The sequence below is a fragment of the Setaria italica genome, chromosome VI, assembly GCF_000263155.2.
Source record: "Setaria italica strain Yugu1 chromosome VI, Setaria_italica_v2.0, whole genome shotgun sequence".
Lineage (NCBI taxonomy): Eukaryota > Viridiplantae > Streptophyta > Magnoliopsida > Poales > Poaceae > Setaria > Setaria italica.
In genome coordinates, this window is record NC_028455.1 from 28477342 (window position 1) to 28503192 (window position 25851).

The following is a 25851-nucleotide window of genomic DNA, read 5'->3' on the forward strand; positions in this document are numbered from 1 at the left end:
AGTTCACCATTGTTTAACACGTGAACCAAGAAGGATGGGATGTAGTGGTTGTATTAGGTATGCAAGGCATAATGCCTGGCCCCGTCCTAGCCGTCGCTCTCGTACTCCTCCAGCAGAACGCGCCAGGGGCGGGGCCGGTCGATGGCTCGATGGCCCGAATCGACTGCCCGACCCTGACCTGACCGCTGCCGGTCCTCGCTCCTTGGTCGCCGTTCCAAAGCTCAACGAAAAGGCGCTTTCTGTCGACCTCAGTACCTCACCTCACGCGCATACAAGCCTCCGAAACACTTCACCACTTTCCACAAAGAAAAGATCTTCTAGTCTTGCAAAGATTACGACATTTTGATGGTTCCCAAGCTCGTGCCGTGCTGACAGATGATGATTTGATGACGCCACGATTACGATGATTTGCTGACAGATGATGATTTGATGTACCCATGTATCTGACCGTGTGAGTGTTTGTTTCTGCTCGGTTCCATTCCAAAGCGACGTGTCCAGACCACGTTTAGCCTGGCAAGTTTGGGCCATTGGGGGTAAAAAAGCGCGGTGGCCAGTGGCCACCACTCCACTCCATTCGTCCAGCAAGGAAAGCGCGCAAAGGCTGGGCCAAAACTGAGACATTTACAGCTGCACAGCACAGCAGATCAGGAGGGGTCCACTGGGTCTTCCCCCCTGTGCTAGTGCCGAGTAGTGGCTAGTGCCATGCCTAGTTTAACGAACGCTTTTGTGAGGCAGGGGAATTAGGCACGCAAAAATAGGAAAACGGTTAGCCACGCTCGTATCCTCGTACTGCCGAATTCGGTTGCAAGTTGGTGGTAGAGCACATCAGCGCAAGGAATGCTCTCAAATTAATTTACTATGTACTTAAATATAGCGTATGTGTAGGTGCATAATAATATTTATGAACCTACAATTTTAAACGAATATAGTATTTCTGTTGAATAGTACCAATCTATTTACTTGAAGTGGTGTTGTATTGAACCACCAATTTGATTGAATGTCAAAATCGAACACCGAACAACCTTGCTAAATACAAAAAAGTGGATTTATTAGCATATTCTGAAAAAGTACCGATATCCTTTATCTTGCATTTCGTTGTTTTGTTTATTATCTTTTCAGCCAAAGTTGTATTCGTCTCTATTAAGATGGCTGCACAAAATCACCCACCCTATGTTTGGCATTAGTTGCTGATTTTTACAAACTTCTACTATGATGGTGCTCATTCAATACGCGATTAGTTTCGTTTTAGGTTGAGTTAAGAATTGGCTTAGCTCTTCCTCCATTCCAAATTACTATTCGTTTTGGCTTTTCTAGATTCATATATTTTGCTATGCATCTAAATATATGTTATGTCTAGATATGTAGCAAAAATCATGTATTTAGAAAAGCCAAAACGAATATTAATTTGGGATGGAGGGAATATGGCTCAATATTGATTAGTGCCACGTATAGCAATGGTTTCCCTTTTCTCTCGGGCGATACTCTTGAGCATTGATGTTGTAGCTATTTACTCCCCTGATATTTTCATACTCCTAAGTACATCACGCCCACTATAATTTCTATCTATTATATAATATATCACCATGATGGTGAACCTTGCCCTACTAAGACTGACCTACCACTAGCACCGCCCTCGTTATACTACCCCAACTGTCCATGCTTAGCGCTTACTATCGCTGTCACTGTAGCCTAGCTAAGCCCATCCATCTATTTCCAAACACTTCACAACATCCCGATCCAAGATGTAAATATCTATTCCTAATTCTTCTAAATTGAAAAAAAGTTGTAATTTTTTCCCTCCCCGATTACTCAAAAACCAAAATCAGAGTAATGGAAATTAAACTTGTCGATTATGATGTTGTTTGCGCCATGTTAGGTTGCCAATTTGTTAAAGCCAAAGTTTCTAACCACTGAATAAACCTACCGATATAGCTGAGTAAACGGAATGAACAGCCCAACTTAACCACGTCCAAATTTAAAATGTGAACTTCTTAATTCTCAATTGCAATGTGAACTTCTTAATTCTCAATTGCTATTTGCTCCCAAAATCGAAAAAAAATCCTACGAGTTCTTACGAAATGGCTGGTTGCAAAGTCCAAACGGAGACGTACCTATATGTTTGTTTGTCGAGGCGAACGTGCCGCGGCAAGCCGGCAACCCGAGCTCACAACTCGCGGAACGCCACAACCCCCCCTCCTCTTTGGTTTCGCCGCGCCCACACGGCGACGCCTTGGATTCGCACACCGCGACCCACCCAGCGCACACATCATTTCCAATCGACTCGCCTCTCGCTCTCGCCTCCTCGCAGCATCCGACGCGCCACGCCGTCGCCCGCGGCCGCGCCAGCGATGCCCGGCCCGATCGCGGCGTGCTTCCGCTGCGCCGCGGCGGCGGCGGCGGGGGCGCCGTCCTCTGGCACGGGGGCCGCGGCGGGGCCCAGCCTGGCGACCTCCGTCTACGAGACCCACCTCGGCCTCGTCGCGCTCTCCTGGTCCCGCGCCCCGCTCGGGCTCTCCCTCCGCGCCGTGCTCCGCCTGTCGCCCCCTTCCACGCCCGGCGGCTCCTCCTCCTCGGCGTTCGGGGCGGGCTACCTCGACGACGACGCGGACGACGAGGAGACCACCCTCGCCTTCCGCGTCCGCCCCTGGCTCCTCTGGCGCCGCCGCGGCTCCAGGCGGTTCCGCGCCGGGGACCGCCTCGTCGACCTGGCGTGGGACCTCTCTCGCGCGCGGTTCCCGGGCTCGGGGTCACCCGAGCCCTCCTCGGGCTTCTTCGCCGCCGTCGTCGTCGACGGCGAGATGGTCCTCGCGGCCGGGGACCTGCCCGACGCCGCCTACCGTAGGACCCGGGCGCGGCGCCCGTCCGGCCCGCGCCCGGTCCTCCTCTCTCGACGGGAGCACGTCTCGCTGCGCGACGCAGGCGCCGGCCGCGGCCGCAGCCACACGACCTGGGTCACCGTCCAGGGCAAGGAGCGGGAGATCTCCGTGGATCTCGTGGCCCGCGGCCGCGGCAGGGACAAGGGCGCTGCCGGCCGGAAGAAGGAGAAGGAGCGGGCGGACGTCGGCATGTCGGTCTCCGTCGACGGCGAGCGCGTGCTCCACGTGCGGCGGCTGCGCTGGAAGTTCCGCGGCAGCGAGCGGGTCGACCTCGGCGGCGGCGACGGCATCCAGGTCTCCTGGGACCTCCACAACTGGCTCTTCCCCCCGCGCGATCCCCTCCCCGCGGACGCCTCGACGCAGGCGCAGGCCCACGCGGTGCTCGTCTTCCGGTTCGAGCTCGCCAGCGGCGGCGAGGAGCGCGACGCCGATTTGGGGAAGGATCCCTCCCCGGACAAGGCCGTGAGGAGGAGCACCGGCGTCTGGGGAGGCTACCTCGCGCGGTGGGGGCAACGGGACTGGAGCGAGACGGGCAGCAACGGGGAGCGGAGGAAGGGGCGAGCGCGGAGGTTCGCCAAGGAGAGCTCGTCGTCGTCGGCGTCCGTGGCGTCCTCGACGGCGTCGTGGGCCAGCGGCTCCACGGTGATGGACTGGGCCAGCCCCGAGGAGGCCGAGATGCAGCGCGGCGACGGATTCTCGCTGCTGATCTACGCCTGGAAGAGCTAACACCGGCGAGTGGCGGTGGCGGCGGCACTGCTCGGATTGGTTGCAGTGATGGTAAATTTTCTCCGGATTGTTGTAGTAGGTTGCGATGTTCTTGTGCAGTTAGAGCCTTGAGGGATTGAAATTGAGCTTGGAATTGGATTACAGTAGCGCCATTGCTGAGTGAAGTGAGCAATTAGTGTTGATTTTTTTTCCATTGTTAGCAAAATTCGCATCTCTTGATAGATTAATGAATGGATCAGATTTAGGACATTTTGAACAGATTGCAGTCAGTTTACCGTACTGATCAACCAACGACAGCTGCTCCAGCGTCGTATTTTGCGTCTCTCTTCTGTCACACACACGCACACACGCACACACACACACACAGATATATACGGAGTATATATGTATATACATACCTGCTCAAAAGCGAATCTATCGATCGATCAATTAGCTGTTGCATTGCAGCAGTATCCATCCTGATTGTCTAGTAGACCTTAATCATGGGTGTTAGATCTTAAGCACCGGTGGTTATGATCGTGACGTTCGAATTAACATAATCGATGGTCTTCAGTTTATGATTGGTGGTCTTGCTATCATTAGCTATACTTTTTAAGCATCCATCCTGTTTTTAGGTAGTTCGTTCCACTGCAGCTGCGTTAGTTGCAACTACAAGCGCCACTGAAGTGGCTGTGTTTTCCGGTGGCAATGGCTTGGAAGCCTTGAACCCGGACGGACGGACGGCCATCTTCTTCTCTGTTACAGTAATTATAATGGGCGGCAGAGCTCTCTACATTATCATGTGTGAAAATCATTGTTTAGGCAGGATTCCCGGTTCAGTTTTGACTGCAACGGGGATGACTAGTTCTTGCCACGCCCGATTGGGTAACCTTGCGATCAAATACGCGTCGGCCGTGGTTCCTTGTTCTACATGCCACGATGCCCTGTTTACGCCGGAATGATTGACCGAACCACTTTGTTTAGTTCCCAGTCTACTGGCTAGTAGTACTCCTGTAGAACAACCTTAGATCTTGTTTAGTTTTCAAATTGGGAGTGGCAAAGTTTACATTTTATCATAAATGCGCAACTTTAGCATTTCGTTTGTACTTGTGAATTATTATTCAAACATTGACTAATTAGGCTCAAAAGATTCGTCTCGCAAAGTACAACAAAACTGTGCAATTAGTTATTGATTTCGTCTACATTTAGTACTGCATGTACCGCAAGTTTAATGTGATGAGAAATCTTCTTTTTAGATAGTGTCAAATTGGAAAAAAGAGAAACTAAACAAAACCTTACCATCAAAGCCACTCAAGAATGATCACTCAAGTAATAACCGCATTAAGTTCAGCTTGAGGCGCTCAGCTCCCTTTCCCGTCACGTACCAGGCGAGCGTGAGTCCGCTGCCACCACTAATTATAATACCCCTACCGCTCTGTGAAGACGCAGGCAGTGTCATCATTCTGGATTTACCTGCGGAAAGCCTGAAACGGCCCTGATTGATTGGAACATGGAACGGGAACTACGGAAAGCTGGAGGCGGTTTCCGAACGAACTGCGCGTCGCGACGTGCTTTCCAGTTCCGCAGCTTGTCGCTAGGTTCCGAGGAAGCGAAGCGACAGCGAGCGCTGGGGGGGGGCGCCTGGCTGACGCAGCGATCCGTATGCTTGGGGGCACGCAGCTTGTGCCTTGGGCTTCCGGGAGGTGCGGGTCGCGGCGGCCGGCTTCGGGTGCCCCGCGCACGCTGCCCCGTTGCTTTTGCGGGGGTCGGCGGGGGGAGGACGAGAGGTGACTGCTGGGCAGTGCACGGCGAGGGCGTGCTCGCGGGGAGCGAGGGCGGGTGCGGGAGGGGGGACGGCCCCTGGTGGAGCTGTCGTTTTCGTCGCGCTTTGCTGGAGCCGTTGGGCTTGAGGACTGGGGGGGCCCGGTGCTCTGGCGTCATCGGGCGGGGACGAGATGAGCCGTCAGCCACGCGAGCACGCGACGGCATCAGGAGGTTCACGGGTGAGGGATGGCTCTCCCTTGCGTGCAGCGTGCCGCGGCACGTAACGAGAGAAGATCCCCTTGGCCAGTCGGCCCCCTCCCCCGTCTCTCCGCCGCTCATGCAGTCATGCTACCTGTGGCTGGGCGGGGTGTGTGCCGGATACCGGGCCGGGGGCGCCGGGCTCGCGCTCGCGCACTCGGGGCTGGTACCACGCGTACAGCGTACTGCGTGCGACGTGTTTTGCTTGCAGACACACACACACAGCACAGAGACACACACACAGCAGAGAGAGAGAGAGAGAGAGAGAGAGAGAGAGAGAGAGAGAGAGAGAGAGAGAGAGAGAGAGAGAGCATTCGTCCTTGTTGCCCGTTCGTGCGTCGTGTCGGGCTGTCAGCCATCCGTCGCAACACCGTCAGGGACAGTCGCCCAGAGCGAGAAGCTATAAAATTTGGTCGGCATGCCACGCGGCGGCGGCTTCCCGCTGCTGATCATCTCCATCTGGACGAGATGGCGGGGCCGGCGCCGGCGGCGCCATGTTCTTTGTGGGATCGAAAAGAGCTTGGGATACTATACCAACCAAACTGCAAGGGGGGATAACAGTCTGGACAGTTTGAAGCCAGTCCACCCAAATGATGAACGTGAACTTTTTTTGAATTAAAATAAACGTGAACCACTACGTGTCTCCATGGCTTTGTTCCTTTTTTTCTTTCGTCACCCGCTCAAAAAGCGAATCTGTGTACCTAGGGGTGGGCACTTTTAAACCGAAACCGAAAAAATTCCGAACCGAACCGAACCGAAATGTCGTTTTTTTTTGTTTCGGCTTCGGTTTTCGTTTCTGCGAACACCGATTTATGGTGTCGGCTTCCGTTTTCAATCATGTGCACACCGAACAACCGAAGACACCGAACTTGCAGCGCCCACCGCGTCCCGTCCTGTGTAGTCACCTACCTCGGCCTCGGCCCACCTCGGCCCATGTCCCACACCGCACACAGCCCACCAGCAAAAAGCTAACAAACAAACACGCAGCCACAGGCCCAGTGCTGTCCGTTCCTCCAAACCCTAGCCGCATAGCATCTCCCAGCCCCCATCTGTCTTCCGGCGACGGTGGCGGCGCACAAGGCGGGCGGCCGGCGTCGGGGCGAGCCAAGGCCGCGTGCGAGCGGCGAAGTACAACAGCACCTGCACTGCGGAGGCTTGGCCGCTTGGGTGGGGTCCGCGGGTGCATGGCCAGGGAAATCCTCCGTGCTTGTTGGCTTCAAGTGAGATCGTGAGATGAAAGCTTGCTGGCTTCATCGCTTGTGAATCGTGAATTTGTTAGCTTGTGAAACATGCGAATTTTGTTAGCTTCTGATTTGCGTTGGGTATGGGTGCAATCTTGTGAACTGACGAACTGCTTGCGGCCATGTATGAACTTCGGTGGAAGTTCGGTGTCCGCCGAAAACCGAACCGAATTTACCGACACCGAGGTGCTCGGTTTTCGATTTTGCCCAACACCGATCGGTGTCTGATTTCTGTACACCGAATTTTTGACGAACCGAATACACCGAACCGAAATATCGCTGTGTGTACCAATCAATTAGCCGTAGCTGTAGTAGCAGCAGCAGCGGCTTTAGCCCTTTAGTAAAGTGTCTAAACCCTAATAAAAAAACCAGACCGGAATTCGGCATTCAAAATCGGGTCAGTATGCTTTGGCCTAAATTGACCAACTTGGACCACCAAAATTATATGAAGTAAACTCAAATGACAAGACTTTACTTTTCTAATCTTTTGTTGTTGAACCAAGCAAAGGCTAAATTTAGCTTCCCCTTGTTTACTTCCCTCCAAACTCCCAACTTTGACACTATGCAAAAAGAAGATTTCCCATCACATCAAACTTGCGGTACATGCATGGAGTAATAAATGTAGACGAAATCAAAAACTAATTGCACAGTTTTGTTGTACTTTGCGAGACGAATCTTTTGAGCCTAATTAGTTAATATTTGGATAATAATTTACAAATACAAACGAAACGCTACAGTGTCGCATTTATGGCAAAATGTCAATTTGGCACCTCCCAACTTAGGAAGTAAACAAGGGCTTTGTTTTTGGGTTGCTGCGGGCACCATACGCGCTCTGCAGGACTGCAGGCCCAGTTCATGTTGGGGTCCACTTCTCAATTTTGACCATGACTCGCCAAGAGGAAAACCGGAAACTATTCTTGCTCACCAGCGTGACTACGTCTGGTCATGGCCGATCGGTTAATCGACCGATCAATTACGAGTCCGGCCGTGGTATCTTCCCCTGCATCCTAGAAAACCCGGTGACGCCGGAATGACGGACTGAAACGAGTCACTATCTTCAGTGCCTAGCCGAGAGCAGCCGTGCCGTCAGAGTCACTTCAGCATTGGTCAACCAAGTAGCTGGACCATGTTAGAGTTCAGGTTGGTCTCCCTTCACCCTTCAGCATTGGTCAACCGTGCCGCCGTAGCCGTAGTCCGGCTCATCCGGAGCTCCGAACGAGCAGTGCAGCGGCGTGCTGCTTTCCAGCCGTGTGGAAAGCGGTCTCTAGGCTTTGCGAGCTTGACCCGTTGACCGACGTAACGATGCGGGCGCGTGGATCCTGGGCGTCCGTGACTCCGTGGGGGGTGGCGGCACGGTCGCTGCGCCCTGCCGTGCCCCGCGCGGCGGAGGCGGGGCGTGGGGGTCTGGGGGGAGGTTGGGGAGGACATGGAAGACGACGGGCTCGGCTGCCGTTGCGGCGTCCCCCTGCGTTGCGGGGAGAGGCGGCCACTAGTCCACGACGAGTAGACACCTGTGCGCGGCGCAGGCGCAGCCGCTGCGGGTGCCGAATCCCCGTGGGGCACGCGTTGCACATCACTGCAGCTTCAGGCGCGCGCGTGGTGCGGGATTTTGCTCCAGCACAGTTGCTTGCTGGGAGTGTACTTGTCCGCTGTGCGCTATCCGTGCGTCGTGTGTCGAGTTGCGTTCTCCAGCAAACCGGAAGAGTTGTGTTTTCCACCGAATTACAAATCTATGTTGGGATTTAAAGCTCTTTATTTGTTGGCAATATGGCTGAATCAACAATCATGATCATTTTCTTTTGAAAAGCGACCGGCAAGAGTTTCCTCAAGCTTTCCACGATAAACAGTGACACTTCTAAATTTTGTAATGCCACCGTTCTTCGCCTTCTCGAGGGAGAGCTACAACATTAACAAGCGAGCGAGTGGGGGCAAAGCGCACGTGAAAATGGAAGCACTACTCCTTTGTTTCAAATAGAAACCGCCTCACTTCCTTCTTTGGAGATATGGCAGTTTACTGCATTACAATTTCATTTCCAAACTTCTTGTACAACTTTCAAACTGTATCATGCACCAAACCCACAGGAAAAAAAATCATATCTCATTCGTTTTGCTCCGTGATCCCTTCAGCATGGCGCGAAGATTCTCTGCTACATCTATCATCTCCGGCCTTTGATCGATGTTAAGATCTAGGCACTCCACAATCATTCCAGCCAGACTATGAAGAAGCTCCATGTTCTCCGTTGTTGCAATTTCTGAATCGACAAGCTCAATCACTCTCTTGTCCTTTGTGTAAGCATCGATAAAGTTCCTTAGTAAGTTGTTAGAATCCGTGACTTTCTTCCTTGTGATGAGTTCTAGGAGCACGACTCCAAAACTGTAGACATCACTTTTACTCGTTAGTCTTCCTGACTGCAGATATACTGGATCCACATAGCTCACAGCACCAATGACATTTCTCGTGTATTTTTTGTCGACGGTAATCATCCTAGATATACCAAAGTCGGATATCTTTGGTACCAAGTCATCACTTAAAAGGATATTAGCTGGTTTAATGTCACCATGTAGAATTGTTGTGATGGTATCTGAATGCAAATAAGCTAGACCCCTAGCTGATTGTGCAGCAATATCCAGACGTTGGTCCAAGTCCAGGGGCTCCCTGCTGCCGTGCAAAATGTCGTCAAGGCTGCCTTTCGGCACAAACTCATAGGCTAAAATTGGGATATCGACTTCTAGGCAACAGCCAATGAGCTTGACAATGTTCTTGTGCATGACTCGAGACTGAATTATAACTTCGTTGGTGAACTGGTCTGCCAAATTGACATTCTTGGGCTTCTTCACTGCTACCGGTTCATCTCCAAGAAGCCCCTTGTAAACCTCACCAAAGCCACCTTCTCCAATAAGATTGTTACTTCTTAAAATTGGCATCAGCTCCTCCTTTTTGAATAGCTTGATCTTGGTAACCTTTTCTAGCGTAGGACCCCCATTTTTTTGAAAATATTCCTTGGTCTTCCTTTTCTCTTTGCGAAGGAGCCAGACGAACACCACAACCGATATTATGAACAGACAACCAGCAGCACCTACATAAATTGCAAAAATATACAACCTACTGATTATACAACTTTTCTAACTAACCAGCACAAATTTAATAGAGTTCTGCCTACTTTTGCTATAATAATTACTTTACCTAAATACCATAGCTTTAAGAAACATGGAGGTTATCTAGTTCTGTCCCTGGTTGTTCTGATTTCTGAACTAGGCATGTATATATAAGAACTTACATGTTCCAGTGAATGTCAGTTATCCTTGCTAGAATGATACATGCATGGATAGATTTTCAAGGTTGGATATGGTAGCAATAGTTTTTTTTTCAGGTCGTACAATCAAAACAGTGGGACAAACTTTATGATAACAAACATTTTTCCAATGATGATACTTAAATGATATGATGTTCTAGTTTCTTGTATATCAAAAGAATGTATATGCAGCATGGCACATATGTACCTGAAGCAATTACTACACCAAGTGGAAATTTGAGGTTGCAAGGCTCTTTAAACGGATCAGCACTGTGGAAACCACTGGGGCATTTGCATTCATATGAACCCAACGTATTCCGGCAAACACCTCTGCATGGATACTCTTGACGTTCGCACTCATTGATATCTGTACAGAAACGGTGAGTTGTGAGTGTTCCCCAATTAGGAAGTACTCCCTCCGTCCCAAATTAAGCATCTCAAGTTTGATCAAATTTATACAATAAAGTACTAATATTCATGATACCAAATAAGTACCAGTACCATTAGTTTCTTCATTAAATATATTTTCATAGTATATCTATTCGGTGCCATAAATTTTTGTGATCCTCTCTATAATTTTAGTTAAACATAATATGGTTTGACTTTCCAAGAAAGTTGAAATGACTTATAATTTGGAACGGAGGAAGTAGAGACTAGAGTGGACGGTGTAAAACTTGACATAAAGTTAGAAATGCTCTTGAAAAATATTTTGAAATGAAGTTGATGAATTGCTTTATAAACTGGTACAGTTCATGCCTAACTAGCTTACCGACAAAACAATAAAAAATGGACAAAATAAAATGTATAAAACCAATATTACCAAGGTTTGGTTAGAGACCGTCACAACGTAACAGACGTGCTACTTTCTAGAATCTGGGATATTGTCGACATATGACTACATGATGGCAAAAAGAACCTTGGATAAATTTCTTAGCGTGAACAGGAGAAACCTGCATGCTTGTGGTTGTAGTGAAAAAAAAAACCGAAGGGGATTGGAAACTGTTCAAATAAGAATTTCCTAGCTAGAGGACCCTCCCTGAGTCCATGTTCAAAGCATAACCTAATCCTGTAAAATTTTTTCAATAAATCCAGACTCCAATGAAAGAACCTATATATTGCAACAGTATACCACAAAAATCCCAAATAGCAAATGAACTCGTCACTCATCAGAGCTGGTTCCTTAGAGAAAAACCTAGTCTCTGATGAGCTGTTATAGCGCGGTTCACCATCCCTCCTCTTCTTTACACACGCACTTACCGGTACAACCATCAACGACGTAGGGGTTGCCCTCGTAGCCCATGCTGCAGTTGCAGACATACCCAGGTCCGTTGAACGACTTGTGGCACTCACTGTTTGAGCTCACGCAGGCGTACCCCTGCGCCTTCTTGGCCTCATCGCAGGTCAGGTTGTCACGGATGGCCCAATCCAGCCACACCGGCATCGTCCGGTTGATCTCCATCCTGAGGTCCGCGGTGTGGAAGGTGTAGTTCTCCCTGTCCACGAAGAAGGCGTAGTCGCAGGGGCTGTAGCCAAGCCTCTCCTTGTGGTTGTACGCCCTGAAGTTCATCTTGTTGTCGGTGATGCCGGGCGGGACGTCGACGCGGCAGCACCCGACGCCGGCGCAGGCGCCGTCGGCCGCGCTGCCGGAGTCGTTGCAGAAGGAGAGGCAGCCGGTGTAGTAGGCGAAGGAGTAGTCGTTGCCCTCGTCGCGCTGGCCCTGGATGTAGCCCAGGGTGTTGCAGCCGAGGACGACGAGCTGGTTGTGGGCGCTGGAGACGCGGTACGCGTCGGCGTCGTCCCGGTTGAGCCGCACGTCGCCGTCGCTCCAGGCGCGCACCTCGTCGGAGGCGTTGAAGCACTCCCACCCGACGGGAAGCATCACGCGGACCCCCGCCGTCCTGATGGAGAGGTGGGTCACCGGGATGGGCGCCGTGGCGCCGGCGAGCACCGGCCTGCCGCCGTCGCAGACGATCTCGAAGCCTTTGCGGAAGCAGCCGGCGCCGATGCCGAAGGGGTACTGGATGCGCATACCGCCGCAGCTGTCGGGGCAGCTGGTGGTGGTGCTCTCAGCGTCGGCGGCGGCCGTTAATGCTGCTACCAGTAGGAGGAGGCATGGCAGTAAGCGTATGGCCATCAACACAAATTTGCTCTTGTTGATCGATTGAGCTGGTGTCTCACTTGATTTGCCGCCACTGACAGTAGTCCACATCATACCCAATAGCTACCTCACTTCATTTACTTAAGGAGTAATTAATCAACAGCTCCGTTTTGATTTCTTCCTTTTTATATTTATTTGTCTTTTGCTACAGTAGTTGATATACTAGTAGAATTTAATATAGGTAAGTTACGTAAGGTTAGCACTACAACTACAAGTACGTCCTCAAAAGTATCTCAATATAGCTAGTATGCATGATAAAGCCTTTAAAATTCAGTTCTGTTTATCAGAAACGAGAATAACAAAAAGTAAATTATCTCTATTCGATGATAGGCACCGACTTAATTAGCAAGCCTCTTATCGTGTATAAATTTTGGTTTTGAGGAGTAACACTTCGCGAACTAAAAAAAAATTTGAATTCAATAGTGTTGGGATGTGAACGTATGCAAAGCTTTTCGAGCTACTGTAGTTTAATCATGCTATATAAAGCCACTTTGTCATTGTTAGCTGCGGTTGTTATATTAGAATGGCATGCCTGGAGGGCTATCGTTGTCAGTTCATTAATTATGCCATGTTAGTTAGGTCATTAGGTAAATGGGAACATAAGAAGTCGCCACAGAGACCTCTGATCATGTTTTAAAGACTTGACTTGACAATTCCACCTGTTGTTTAAAACCCCACAAATGTTTGTTGGTTTCTTGTATGGTATCAGACGGTCCGTATGATGATTGGACTTTCTTTTTCAGTCCGACAAATGAAGTTATGTCATGAGAGGCCGGCATCAAAGACAACAACTAAAGCCACTGAATGCAATTTTATATCTATATAGCTAACCATTAGTGAGCAAGATCACCGTGTATCCTAGCTACTTTATGTTGCATTTGACCCGGTACATAAGGTCTTTACTTTCATTTGCCAGTCTTCCCTCAACTTGCTTAAAGGCGGCTACATGTTCACACGGTATTTTTAGTGAAAGCTTTTGCCAAGGCTAACTTTGAAGCGAAGGTGAGGGAGGATCCGGATGAAAATTCTGCCAACATGGTTAATGCTTGTCCGTGTTACACGAGGGTACTTACTGTTTTCTCTACTCTCTCTCTCTCTCTCCACATAATACAGACGCACGACAGATCTCAGTTGATTCCTAGAACAAATATAAGAAAATGTGAGCACTCCTACGGAGTCGAGAACTCTTTGAAACACTACTATAGCATCTTTTTGCCTCGATACTTGGCCATTGTATAGTAGGAAAAGAAACAATCAAGGGATAGAATCAAAGGGAAAATGTGCACCAGAGTTGCATAAGATGGCCTATTGTAATAATGTACTGCACTAAGAGGGGGACACGGGTAATTTTGCCATTTGGATAATGTACTCCCTCCGTTCAAAAAACAAGCCATCCTAATAATTTTAGGACAGATTAATAAGAGGTAGAATGATCTCGATTGCACTTATTTATTAACCATATTTAACACTAATTGACTGCTGCATGCCCACATACACATGCACACATGTCAAATTGAGTATAAGGGCTTGTTTTTTAGCACAAATTTTGAATCGCAGAATAACTTATTTTCTTGGACGAAGGGAGTGCTTCACAGAGCATCTCCAAGAGTGCCCAAAAGATGAAGTCCAAAAATACTAGTTTTGAGACCTTGCCAAAAAATATTGGGAGTAAAAATCACCTTCTCAAACAGTGCTCAAAAAATACTTTTCCAAAAAAATTAAATGGTGCCACATCATCAAGAGGTGGGCCTAGGTTGATTTTGTTTTCACGGGAGATCTAACCAACGCTAAGTTTTAAAAAAAGATCTAACCAATGCTGCCTTCTATCAGCGTTTATTCCTCATCTCACGATCTTTTACTCGATCGCCGCCTCTCCGCCTTGACTGCCGCATTTCCATACTCTGCCGGCCCTAGCTCTTTGATCCAGTAGACACGCTGAGCTCCAGTAGTCTAATCGGTCCACTTTTACCTGGAGACACAGTAGATAGGGGAATCTAGCGTGAGCGGCGCGTTTTGGATGACTCTGTCGGTGTTACTGGCGGCGGAAAATTTTGACATCGGAATCCTGCTGCGATCTGGCCCAATCAACACTGCTCGGGTTGATAAAGGGGTTGACATAGTCAGCTGCCCGACCTTGGCATGTTCCAGTCAAGGGAAACGTGATCTAGGGTTCCAGGTGGAAGGATGGTGGCGAATGCATCTAAAGGGAAGGCAAGGAGGATCGATGCGGATGTTGATGAACTACTGCAGAAGTTGAAGCTCAGTGAGTCGGAGAAGGAGGGGGTGTTCCTAGCTAAGGAAGATAGGGAGAGCCTGCCGAATGTCAAGTGGATGGCGGCGGCCAAGCTCCTGACGGTCAAAGAATTCAGTGAAGCTTCGTTGATGCCGACCATGAGATCGGCTTGGAATACAGCGCTTGAGGTGACTTTTCGCCCAATTGGGAAGAACATATTTGTCGTTCAAGCCTTTTGCCTAGGTGATTGGAAGAGGATAATGGAAAAAGGACCATGGATTTTCCGCGGTGTGCATTAATGCTTGAAGAATTCGACGGATCTACCGCAATTCCATCTGTTTTGCCTCACGTGATTCCTGCATGGGTTTAGATACACAAAGTTCAACATCTGTACTGCACGAAATCAATCTTGAAGCAGCTGGCGAGCAAGATCGGCAGCTTGGTAACGGTAGAGATGAGAGCCATAATCAATTGGTGGAGGTGACTTCCATAGAGCGAGGGTTAATCTAGAAGCGTCAAGACCGCTTTTGAGATTTTTCACGTTAGCGCCGGAGAGGCAGGACAACATCTTGATACAAATCAAATATGAGAAGATTCCTCAGTTTTGCTCGCACTGTGATCTTATGGGGCATGTTCATCTAGAGTGTGGCACAGGGGAATACATAGAGGAAGATCTCTAGTTTGGCAACTGGATGATAGCGGGCGAAAAGACGTGGCATCCAGTAACTCCTAGGGTTCGTGGGAACACAGGTGTGGAGCGCGAGCAACCCAAAGAAGAGCGTGGAGCTCACCCGGCGAGGGGCAGAGGCAGAGGCCGAGGTGGCTGGGGCTCGTATCCATGGGGAGGAGTCTGGATGAAGAAGAAGGTGGGATCGGACGATGGTTTGGGGTTGAGGAAGCGAGCGTCAGAGGAAGTAGGCTTGGACAAAGGAACCGATGCGGAACTTAGTGACACTGCTACTAGCCCTGTTAAACCCATGGAGGAGAAGCATGGCAGGTCCAGGGAAGTGTTAGCTAAGAAGCAACTCTCCATGACAGCAGAGCCGAGCAACAAAGTGGAGATATGGGTTCCCCCCTCCTCCTAAGTATATCTCACCAAGAGAGAAGAAGAAACAAAAGAAACTCATAGAGAGTGAGAAGGAGGTTCCAAACACAACTATGGCAGACTTTGAGAAGGAGGACCACCGGGAGCAATGAGTTGCCTTAGCTGGAACTGTCGCGGTTTGGGCAACGCCACGACAGTCAAGAAACTTTGCGAGTTAGCGAAGAGGGTTGCCCCTTCGGTGCTATGTGTCTTAGAAACTCACGTTCATAAAGCATGAGTGGAGAGTCTGAAAACTACTCTTGGTTTTGATAATGCATTTGCTGTAAACAGTTCTAGCCACAGTGGTGGATTAGGCATTTTTTGGAATAATAAAACAAGAGTTCAAATTTTACCGTTCTCCCAATACCATATTAATGCAATTGTAACGGAGGATGGGAGTGATCCATAGAGATTGACATGTGTGTATGGAGAGGCGCAGGTCTCAGAACGTCACAAGACATGGGACATGCTCAAATTTATCAAAGCGACATCTTCCTTACCCTGGGTATGTATAGGTGATTTTAATGAAGTCCTACACAGGTCCGAGTATAATGGAGTCCAAGAGTGCAACCGTTCTCAGATCGAAGGGTTCAGGGAGATGGTGGATATATGCGGCCTTTATGACCTTGGCTATGAAGGGCCCAGCTGGACTTTCGAGAAGAAGGTGGTAGGCGGGATGTTCTGTCGTGTGCGATTGGATTGTGCTCTTGCCACTACAGATTGGTGTACGAGGTTCCCGTTGGCGCGAGTGAGTCACCTTACGGCAGCGGCTTCAGATCATGATCCCATCTTGCTGAGGTGGGGATATAATACTAATTGCTGCCAATGACGACGGAAGAAGAAAGTATTCAGGTATGAACTAATGCGGGAATCACATCAAGATTTTTTTCCCTATGATGGCACATACATGGCTAGGTGAGGGCAAGGCGAGCACGCTCAAGGAGCTGGAGGCAAAATTGATTGCTATATGTGGACGCCTCGATGTATGGGAAACACAATCTTTTGGCCATGTTAGACAAGAGCTAAAGAAGTTGAATGAGGACCTTGAGAGGTTGTGATCTGACCCAGCTAAGACCGGTCCATCACATGCAGAGATCAAGATATCAGACATAATTGTTGAATTGCATAATTGAGAGGAAATTATGTAGCAACAACATTTGAGAAAATTGTGACTTACGGCCGGTGACAAGAATACAAAGTTTTTTCACTTGCGAGCAAGTCAATGAAAAAAGAAGAATAAGATAGTGAAGCTGCGGAAGCTAGATGGTCAATTTACAGAAAATGAGAAGGAGATGGGAATTATGACATCCGTCTTTTATAAGGATCTGTATACGTTGGAAAGGACAGAGGATATGGAACGTGTTTTAGACACGGTCCCTGTTAAGGTCACAGCAAAGATGAACAGTCAGTTACTCCTGCCTTTCAGCGATGAAGAAGTTAAGGTTGCTCTATTCCAAATGTTTCCAACCAAAGCACTAGGGTCGGATGGTTTTCCAGCACATTTTTTCTAGTGTCATTGGGATCTATGTGGTGAGGAAGTAACATCAGTTGTTTTAAGGGTGTTGCGGGAAGAAGATGATCCATCAAGCATAAATAATACTAGCATTATATTAATTCCCAAGGTGGGTCAGCCAGAAGAGCTTAGTCAGTTTCGACTGATCAGTCTCTGCAATGTGATATACAAGATTGGTTCCAAGGTGTTAGCAAACAAATTGAGGAGAATATTGCCGTAAATTATAGCTGAAGAGCAATCTGCTTTTGTCCCTGGGTGACTGATCACAGATAACATCATTACAGCTTATGAGTGCATGCATTTTATGAAGAAGAAGCGAGCTCAAGATAGTAGGTGTTGTTCCCTAAAGCTGGACATGAGGAAAGCTTATGATCGAGTAGAGTGGGATTATCTACCATCAGTCATGATACGGCTTGGTTCTCACCAAATCTGGGTAGTGTCAATTATGAGAATGGTGACCACGATTTCATTGTCGGTGCTTTTCAATGGTGAATGGATGGAAGGTTTTAAACCCTCAAGGGGTATTCGTCAAGGGGATCCAATCTCGCCCTACCTCTTTTTATTGGCAGCAGAGGGCCTTTCATGCCTGTTAAAATCATGAGTTCAGTCAATGCAACTTAATGGCATCAAGGTGGCTCCATCAGCTCCGGTGGTGAGTCACTTACTCTTTGTGGATGACAGCCTGCTGTTCTTCAAAGCGAATAGGGAGAGTGCAGAGGAAGTTAAGAATGTGTTACAAGTGTAGTGCAAGGCATCAGGGTAGCAAGTGAATATGAACAAGTCATCTATACACTTTGCTAAGGGGTGCTCAGGCAGCTTAAGAGCAGAAATAAAGAATATTCTAGAGGTTAATAATGAAGCTCTAAGTGATAAATATTTAGGTATGCCTACCGATGTAGGTAGTTCAAGAAATGGTGCATTTAAGTACCTGAAGGATCGAGTGTGGAAGCGAGTGCAGGGCTGGATGGAGCAGACGTTGTCATCAGGAGGGAAAGAAGTATTGATCAAAGCAGTAGCCCAAGCTATACCGATTTACTGCATGTCTTGCTTCAAGCTCTCGAGAGGATTGTTCAAACATATTGACGAGCTGCTTTGAAGATTTTGGTGGGGGAGTAAGGAAGGGAAACGTAGAACATGCTGGGTAGCATGGGATCACATAACTAAACCTAAATGCGCAGGTGGCCTGGGGTTTAGGGACATTGAAATGTTTAATCTAGCGTTGCTAGTGAGGCAAGCTTGGAGAATTATGCAAGAGCCAGGTTCACTTAGTGCATGAATCCTTAAAGAAGTCTACTTTCCTTATGAAGATTTCTTGGATGCTGAAGTACGTGAGTCACCATCAAGGGTGTGACAAGCAATTGTTGATGGCAAAGAGGTACTCAAGCAAGGGATCATTCGTAGGATTGGCAATGGTGAGGAAACACATATCTGGAGCATGAATTGGCTGTCAAGGAACTGCATGTTACGTCATGTGTGTTGCATTAGAACTAATCCTCCGCAGCTAGTCAGTGATCTCATTGATCAGACATCAGGGAAGACATAGAAGTTATCACAAATATCCCTCTTAGCTCAGATGGAAGGGATGATTTCTAGGCATGGCATTACGAGCGGACTGGCATTTTCTCTGTCAGATCTGCCTATAGAATGTTGGTACGCAACAAAGGAGCTACAACAACTTATTTGGATAGCACAGCTGGGAGGTCGGATACACACGCAGTGGAAAAGGAATGGATTGACCTATGGAAGGTCAAGGTGCCATCAAAGATTCGTATGTTCTTGTGGAGGCTTGCTCGCCATTCTATCCCAACATGTGACGTGCGCCACCACAGGAACATGGCTCCGAATAGCTGCTGTGGTTTTTGTGGAGCCTTGGACTCATGGAGACATTCATTGCTAGAATGTAACATGTCCAGGTGTGTCTGGGCACTGAAACACGATGATATTATAGAAGTTTTGGGTCAGGCTCAGAATCAAGACGCTCAAGGTTGGCTGAAGGAGGTGATGGAGGTACTGCCACATGATAAACTTATACGAGTGGTCGTGAGATTGTGGGCAGTGTAGCATGCACGGTGCAAGGCAATTCATGAGAATATATTCCAAAGTCCGTTCTTGACACATTATTTTATTGAACAGTTTATAACAGAATTGGAGATGTTGAAATCAGACCCAAAGTCGTAACAACAACTAGGACAAATACGGATTTCAAAGTGGATACCCCTCCGCATGGTTTTGCTAAAATCAATTTTGATGCGGCCATGTCCAAAAACTCGAACACGGCAGCAGTGGCGGTAGTAGCGCGAAGTGCTGTTGGCACTTTTGTTGGAGCATCAGCTATGGTACTGAAGGGGGTCACAGATACCGAGATAGCAGAAGCGCTGGCATGCAGGGAAGGCCTAGCACTAGTAAGCGACCTACTCATTCAGAAATTCAGGCTGACGAGTGATTGTGCTAGTGTCGTCAAGAATCTCCAAGGGGCTGGCATTGGCAGCTATGGACAAATCATCTGGGAGATCAATGTAGGGAGAGGAAGATTCGAAGCTGTTGAGGTTGTGCACGAAAGCAGAAGATCCAACATTGATGCACATGCGTTGGCTAGGAGCTTGATTTATAGTCAGGTCAGTAGACATGTGTGGTTTCTAACACCAGTGGATGGTGTTTGTAATTCGTACTCCTATAACTTTGAATAAATAAAAGGTGGAGAGGTCTAAAAAAAGATGGGGGAATCAAGCAACCTGCCATAGTTAAAGGATGGGCACAACTTCGATCTAAGGGAGAGCGTAGCCTGGGTGAAGGGGAGGCGGCGCTACAGATGGAGAGGAGCTGGCGCCGTGGACGGAGGGAGGGACGACCCCTTGCACTATTGATTCTGAGGTGCCGGCGCCATGGACGGAGGGAGGGACGGTCCCTGTTCCATCGATTCTGAGGAGTCGATGATCTGGACAGACGGAATGAGGGGTGATTGAACAGCACGGATTGGAGGCGGCGTCGGTAGCTGAACGCGCCCTCGAAGGAGGGCTGGCGTGCAACGGCAACTCAATTGGAGGGTCAGGCGTGAGGAAAAAATGGCATGTGCGGGGAGGGAAACGCGTGGGGAGATGCATGGGAATAGAGAATTGGCGGGCATCGGCGGCAATTTTCAGGATTGGGAGTGCAGAGCGCTGGCAAAAATCTGGCCCTGTGGAGCTCCTGTTTTGGGTGAGCGGAAAGATTGGGCAGCTGATTGGACCACTGTTGGAGAGCTATTTTCTAGCTTTGTACCCAAAACTATATGGATGAAAACGGACGGGAATGGGTGGGAAAACTACTCTCCTATTTTTGTTACCACCTTTTTCACCAGAAACGGGGCCGGTTCCGGAATAGCCGGGAAAGGTAGCGGGAGTGGGATGAACGGGACTACGAAAATGGGTGGGAACCAGGTACATAAACAGGAACTCATACTTTAGTATGCATGCATATGATGTTGTTGATTTTTGTTGCTCGCTAGTTGCCAACCATGTTTTGGTACCTCTAAGTACTGTTACGCTAATTATCTTTCAGAAAACATATGACTAGCATGACCTCTTAGGCCATAAGGTATTGAGTTAGAGCTAGGTACATACTAATGCATATTAAGTCTATACCGAATTTATGAAATACGGGTTCATCCCGGCTAAAAACGGAATCCCGCAAAAACAGGTGGGATAGACCCTCTCCCGCTTCCCATCCCGTGCCCGCAATTGTCCGTAAATACGAAAACAGGTGGGTCAAATGTGGAAAACGGGACAGGACGAGATTTATCCCGTCCGTTTTCAACCCTACAAAACTAGTTAGTCCATTCTCAGTGCACAGTTTCATTGCACTGCTACCAAAACTAAGAACTAAGTAACTGTGCCTGTTGAGTGTCATGGGGATGAAACTCCTTCTCTCTCTTCATAATACCTTGCCAAGTCAGCAAAATTGCTGATGTAGTATGAAATTTAATGTGCATGAAACTCTCCATAAAACTCCCACCGAGACGGGCTTTATTGGGAGTGTTTTTTTGGCACTTTTGGATATGCACTAAGAGGAGTCAGGACACAGCTATAGGACGTGGGCCATGGCAGCGACAAGCAAACTGGGCTGGCTCGCCTTACACTGCAAAAATTAGCCACCTAACAAAACCGAAAACCGCCTCTAAAAAAGCAAAACCCAAAACCCACCCGCCGCATCCACTCTCCGTCTCGTTCGACTCCGGCCAAGCCATCCACACCGATCCCAATCTCCTGAGTCCCGATCCTGCCTGCGGTCGAGGCTCTCTACCTTTCCAATCCCCATCTCGCCGCCGTACCCTCCCGACCTCCCTCCCTCCAACACCAACAGCTCCACGTGCTCCTGCCACCCCTCCTCCCTCTCCACTTGCCTCCTCTTCCATTTCCAAACCCCACCTACACGTCCTCTTTGGCGCGCCGCTACACACCGACATCGATGACCCCGACGCCGACGCCGGACCGACCTTGGAGAGCCTGTGACGCCGACGCCGGAGGCCCTGCTGCAGCGACCCCCAGAGGAGCTTCCTCCAGTCCGACTGAGGTATTGAAACCCTGTTATTTTTCTCCAAATTTCGATATATGCTGCGTTCAACTATTGGATGTGGATGGTGGAATTGGAAATGCAAACTTTCTTTTCAACTGAATAATGTGTTGCCAACCACCACAATGGTGATTTGATGCCTGACGGTTGATGCTAAATGAAACTGGGTGTAGTCTTAGATGTTGGAGTATAAATGAATTGCTCATCTTTCCCTATCAACTTAAACTTTTGGGTTGAATTGGTTGGTGCATGCAACTCAATATAGTATCAGAGCTATAGGTCTCGAGTTCGAATCCTGGCAGGCACGATTAAATAAAGTAATTGCAGCCCACTCCAATTTCCACATGTGGCCTGAGGGAGCCTGCACGTGAGGAGGAGTGTTGGAGTATAAGTGAATTGCCCACCTTTTCCCATCAGTTTAAGCTTTTGGGTTGAACTGGTTGGTGCATGCAACTCAATATTAGAAGGTAATGCCAATGTGTGAGGTCTCACTCAAAGCTGAAGCGCACTCATCATAAAAGTTTCTAAAAAGCTAGCATCCATTGACCAAAAATAGAGTCAGAAATGCTGCTTGATACTTGGTATGTCTGGTGTGAGTTTACTCACATTTTGTTCTCTATTGGAATAATTACTACAAAGTACTGGGTTTTTCTATTGCTTGTTCCATTATGTGGTTCAAGCATATCTTATTGTATTTAGCATTCGTTTGTTGCTGCTTGATTGTTTTTGATCCTACACGCTCTGTTTGGTTGACCATCTGCATGAAAACTTTATATGTTTGTATGTTCCACATAAAGAAAAGAAAGAAAATGTCAAATTGTTACATATTTTTGAGTCATGCAGGTAAGGTAGTTGAATGGCTTCAAGTGCACGGAATGTCATGTTTCGGCGTCTCAAGACACTAACTATAAGCCCTGCACTAGCATCTAGTGTGACTAGTCAGCATCACCAGCTTCAACAGCGTGCACCAATGAGTGGCACAGCCAAAGAAAAGGCTAAGCTCAAAGCAGGTCAGCCTTTGAAGCGTTCCTCCATCGGAGCAAAGAAAGGGACGCCTTCCACTGGTGGGGGAGGTGGTGGCCGTGGTTGTCGTGAGGCCATGGAGCGCATTACTCAGATTTCACAGTCTTGTCTCAAATGCCCATACTCCCCTAAGGCACTTGTCTCCCAAAGAGCGTCTTCGTGAGGCCAAACACTTGGAGCTTGGACTTATCTCCAAGGAGAGGCAGTGTGAGCTTGATATAGCCAAGGCCAAAGCTAAAGCCACTGGTGGTGGGGGTGGGAGGGAGGGGCGGGGTGGCATGTGCTGATGGGTCCACCTGGACTTGACTATATAAGTCTTGGGCTGGTTGATGAGGAGGCAATCCCCAAGTATGAGCTCACAATCGAGGATGGTCGGCAACTTACCAAAGAATACAGTTATGTGCTAATGCGGCGACACCGTGCAAGGCAAACAGCAGAGTCATCGCTTTTGACACTAAAAAAAGAGGCCATTGCTGTGCTCCCTGAGAAGCTGCGAGCTGCTGCTATGGTACCTGACTTGACACCTTTCCCCGCAAACCGGTACATGGCAACACTCACACCACCAATTTGAAAAGGTGTGGGAGGCTGCCAAGAAGCATTCTATGAAGGAGAAACTTCGCTGAGGAACTCTAGGGAGGAAATAAACTATTTCCACTTAAGGTGAGCAAAGTTTAGGCAATTCTTCTTCATTGATTTCCATAGTATCCGAGTTAAATGTTGTTCTCATTCGTAGAAAGGAACCATAATTTGTCGCTGAATCTGTTCTGTTATTAAGAGCATCTTCATATCAACCAATTTGTTTTATTAAGAAGAAAATTTTACTTTGTCCCTGTGATCGTCAGTGGTGCTACCATTGTAGCAACATAGCTGGATTGCTGGAAATGGCTTTTCAGGCCTCCTCCTCCCTATTGGAAGAGCAGCCTTGATCTAGACATAAATCCTTTTCCCCATTTTTTGGATGCAAATGCTACAGGAATGACACTTTGTAGTTGTTGCTGGACTGTTATTGCTATTTCTTAGGAATTGTTGACAGCAATTGTTACATGCTATGTTGACACAGTTCACGCGTCCATTTTGTACGATGGCCACAGCATCGTCGTTGCCCATGTCCGGCAATCTCGCCGTTGGATCTTTCGGCGGGCGAACCGTGGCTGACCAAAAATCGAACCGTGGCTGCCATGATAAAAACGGGTCCACTATACTGGTGGGTTCGATTCGTGGGAACTCTTCACTGGACCCCTTTTACTGGGTGAGCCGAAGACAGCCCATCAGAGCAAGCTCGTTGGCCCATTCTGGCCTGAATAGACTGGGCTGTGCCCGCTGCCCGTGCTCCACTAGTCTACTACGCTTCCCTTCCGGAAAACCCCTCAAAATCCTCCGACTCCCCGCCGCCGACGAGCATCGCCATGGCGCTGGCACGGCGGCTGCTCCGCCTGCGCCCCCACCTCGGCGCGCTTCCGCTCCCTTCCCCCAGCCCCCCGCGCCTCCTCCCGTCCCGCACCTACATCTCCGACATGCGCCGGTCCGCCTTCATCGACCGCCTCCTCCGCTCCGTCCGCTCTGAGATCTCCTTTCTCGACAACTCGACCCCGCCACGAGCACCCCCGCCCCCCGCGCCCTTCGCCGTCGAGGACCGCCCGGGCGAGCAGTGGGCCCGCCTGCGCCGCGTGTTCCCTTCGGCCGAGGAGGGGGAGGAAGAGGAGGTCAAGGTGGACGCCACATTAGTCGACGGCGCGCTGCCGCCCACCCGCTCGGGCGCGGACACGGGCGGCCCGCCCAGGTTGCACATCACCGTCAAGGTCGAGGTCTCCAAGGCAGCGCGGCCCGGGGTGGCGCTCAACTTTGAGTGCTCCGCGTGGCCCGACGAGATGGAGGTGCAGAGGGTCTTCCCCGTCCGCTGCGGCGGGCCTGTGCCGTTGCAGCAGTACGTCGGCCGCCAATTCAGGTGATACAATGTAGATGGGAATTGACTAACATCTCTAAATTTTGCTTGCGTGTTGGTACTCATCTTGCCAGTGATTAAAATGTGCTTTGTTCTTGTTATTAGTGAACTAAAGATGGTGTGATCATTCATGAAATAGGTGAAATACTTGGGATGGGGAAAGGTCGAAATCCCTTTCCTTTCCAAATTCATGTTCAGGAATTGTGACTGCATTTTGTTTTGCAAAAGAAAATGTTGTGAAAATTCTGTGAAAAATACCCAAGTTTGTGTTTCATTTGAAGAATGACTGGTGTGGTGCTAACTTGTTAGATGCAACACAAGGACTAATTATTTATTGGCGGAATAGCCATTATCGTCCTTGAACTATCAACGTAGGCTCAATTTAGTCCCTGAACTACCAAAACTGTCATTTCGGTCCTTTTTTCACAAGTCCCGTTCTTCACAGCAATTATGCGCTGCTGCTGACGAGGGTGTAGCAAGCAAAGCTGAGAATGGAACATATTAGCACATGGTTCATGGCCATTTTGATTTAATTGCTCTTTGTTGCCACCAATTAGCTTCATTAGAGGCAATATGAAACAGACCGTTTTTTCCTCTCATTTATGTGGAGGGTATACTGATCATTCTGCTTGTTCTGGTGAACAGTGAGTTAGATGAGGAGATGCAAAGTGCAGTGCGAGATTACTTGGAGCAAAGAGGAGTTAATGATGATCTTGCCGCGTTCCTGCATGCGTACATGGAAAACAAGGAGCATACTGAACTTATCAGATGGTTGAAGAATGTTGAATATCACGTAAAACAATGAACATTTGTGTTAGATTAATTAGTATGTTTTACGGCATTTAGAGCCATATGACCACCATCTTGGCACTTTGACATTACTATTATTATTTGAAGGGTTTTTTTTGGGGGTGCCAGATATGCAAAGAATCTTACTGTCTGCACGTACTAGTTACTACCAATACAAGCAGGGGTTCTGCCTGGGAATAGGCTAGCAGTGTTTCCTTCTCTAAAATTCAATCATGCAAGTTTTCGAATGTTCATTCATTCAAAAAGAATGGCAGAGGTCTAGGCTTCTAAACCGGCCATCTTAAATAATGCCTTGTTTGGAACCATGGAACGCAAAACAGAGAAAAAGAAAAGGAGCCACAGGAAGGGGGTAGGAGTGAAATGGCGAAACATTAGGAATATTGGCCACCATCACTTCCTACAA

The 25851-nt window shown here is 48.6% G+C and overlaps 3 protein-coding genes and 1 pseudogene across 3 annotated transcripts; 3 read left to right on the top strand and 1 right to left on the bottom strand.

The window, feature by feature from the left end:
• The first annotated feature begins 2135 nt into the window (after window positions 1-2135).
• Window positions 2136-3889, top strand: LOC101780988. Its single transcript, XM_004973487.2, has one exon. The coding sequence runs from the start codon at window positions 2349-2351 to the stop codon at window positions 3600-3602; it is 1254 nt and encodes a 417-aa protein (XP_004973544.1). The 5' UTR covers window positions 2136-2348; the 3' UTR covers window positions 3603-3889.
• Window positions 3890-8809: 4920 nt separating this feature from the next.
• On the bottom strand, window positions 8810-12346 carry LOC101783025 (wall-associated receptor kinase 2). Its single transcript, XM_012846852.2, has 3 exons — window positions 11395-12346; window positions 10346-10504; window positions 8810-9921 (listed from the first exon to the last, which is right to left on the bottom strand). Exons 1-3 carry the CDS (start codon window positions 12344-12346, stop codon window positions 8936-8938), a joined length of 2097 nt encoding a protein of 698 aa, XP_012702306.1. The 3' UTR covers window positions 8810-8935.
• Window positions 12347-22529: 10183 nt separating this feature from the next.
• Window positions 22530-23319, top strand: LOC101781396 (annotated as a pseudogene).
• A 705-nt stretch (window positions 23320-24024) lies between these two features.
• LOC101781798 (uncharacterized protein At2g39795, mitochondrial) lies at window positions 24025-25625 on the top strand. The gene is made up of 2 exons (XM_004973488.2): window positions 24025-24641; window positions 25284-25625. The coding sequence occupies exons 1-2, from the start codon at window positions 24103-24105 to the stop codon at window positions 25441-25443; spliced, it is 699 nt and encodes a 232-aa protein (XP_004973545.1). The 5' UTR covers window positions 24025-24102; the 3' UTR covers window positions 25444-25625.
• Window positions 25626-25851: the final 226 nt, after the last annotated feature.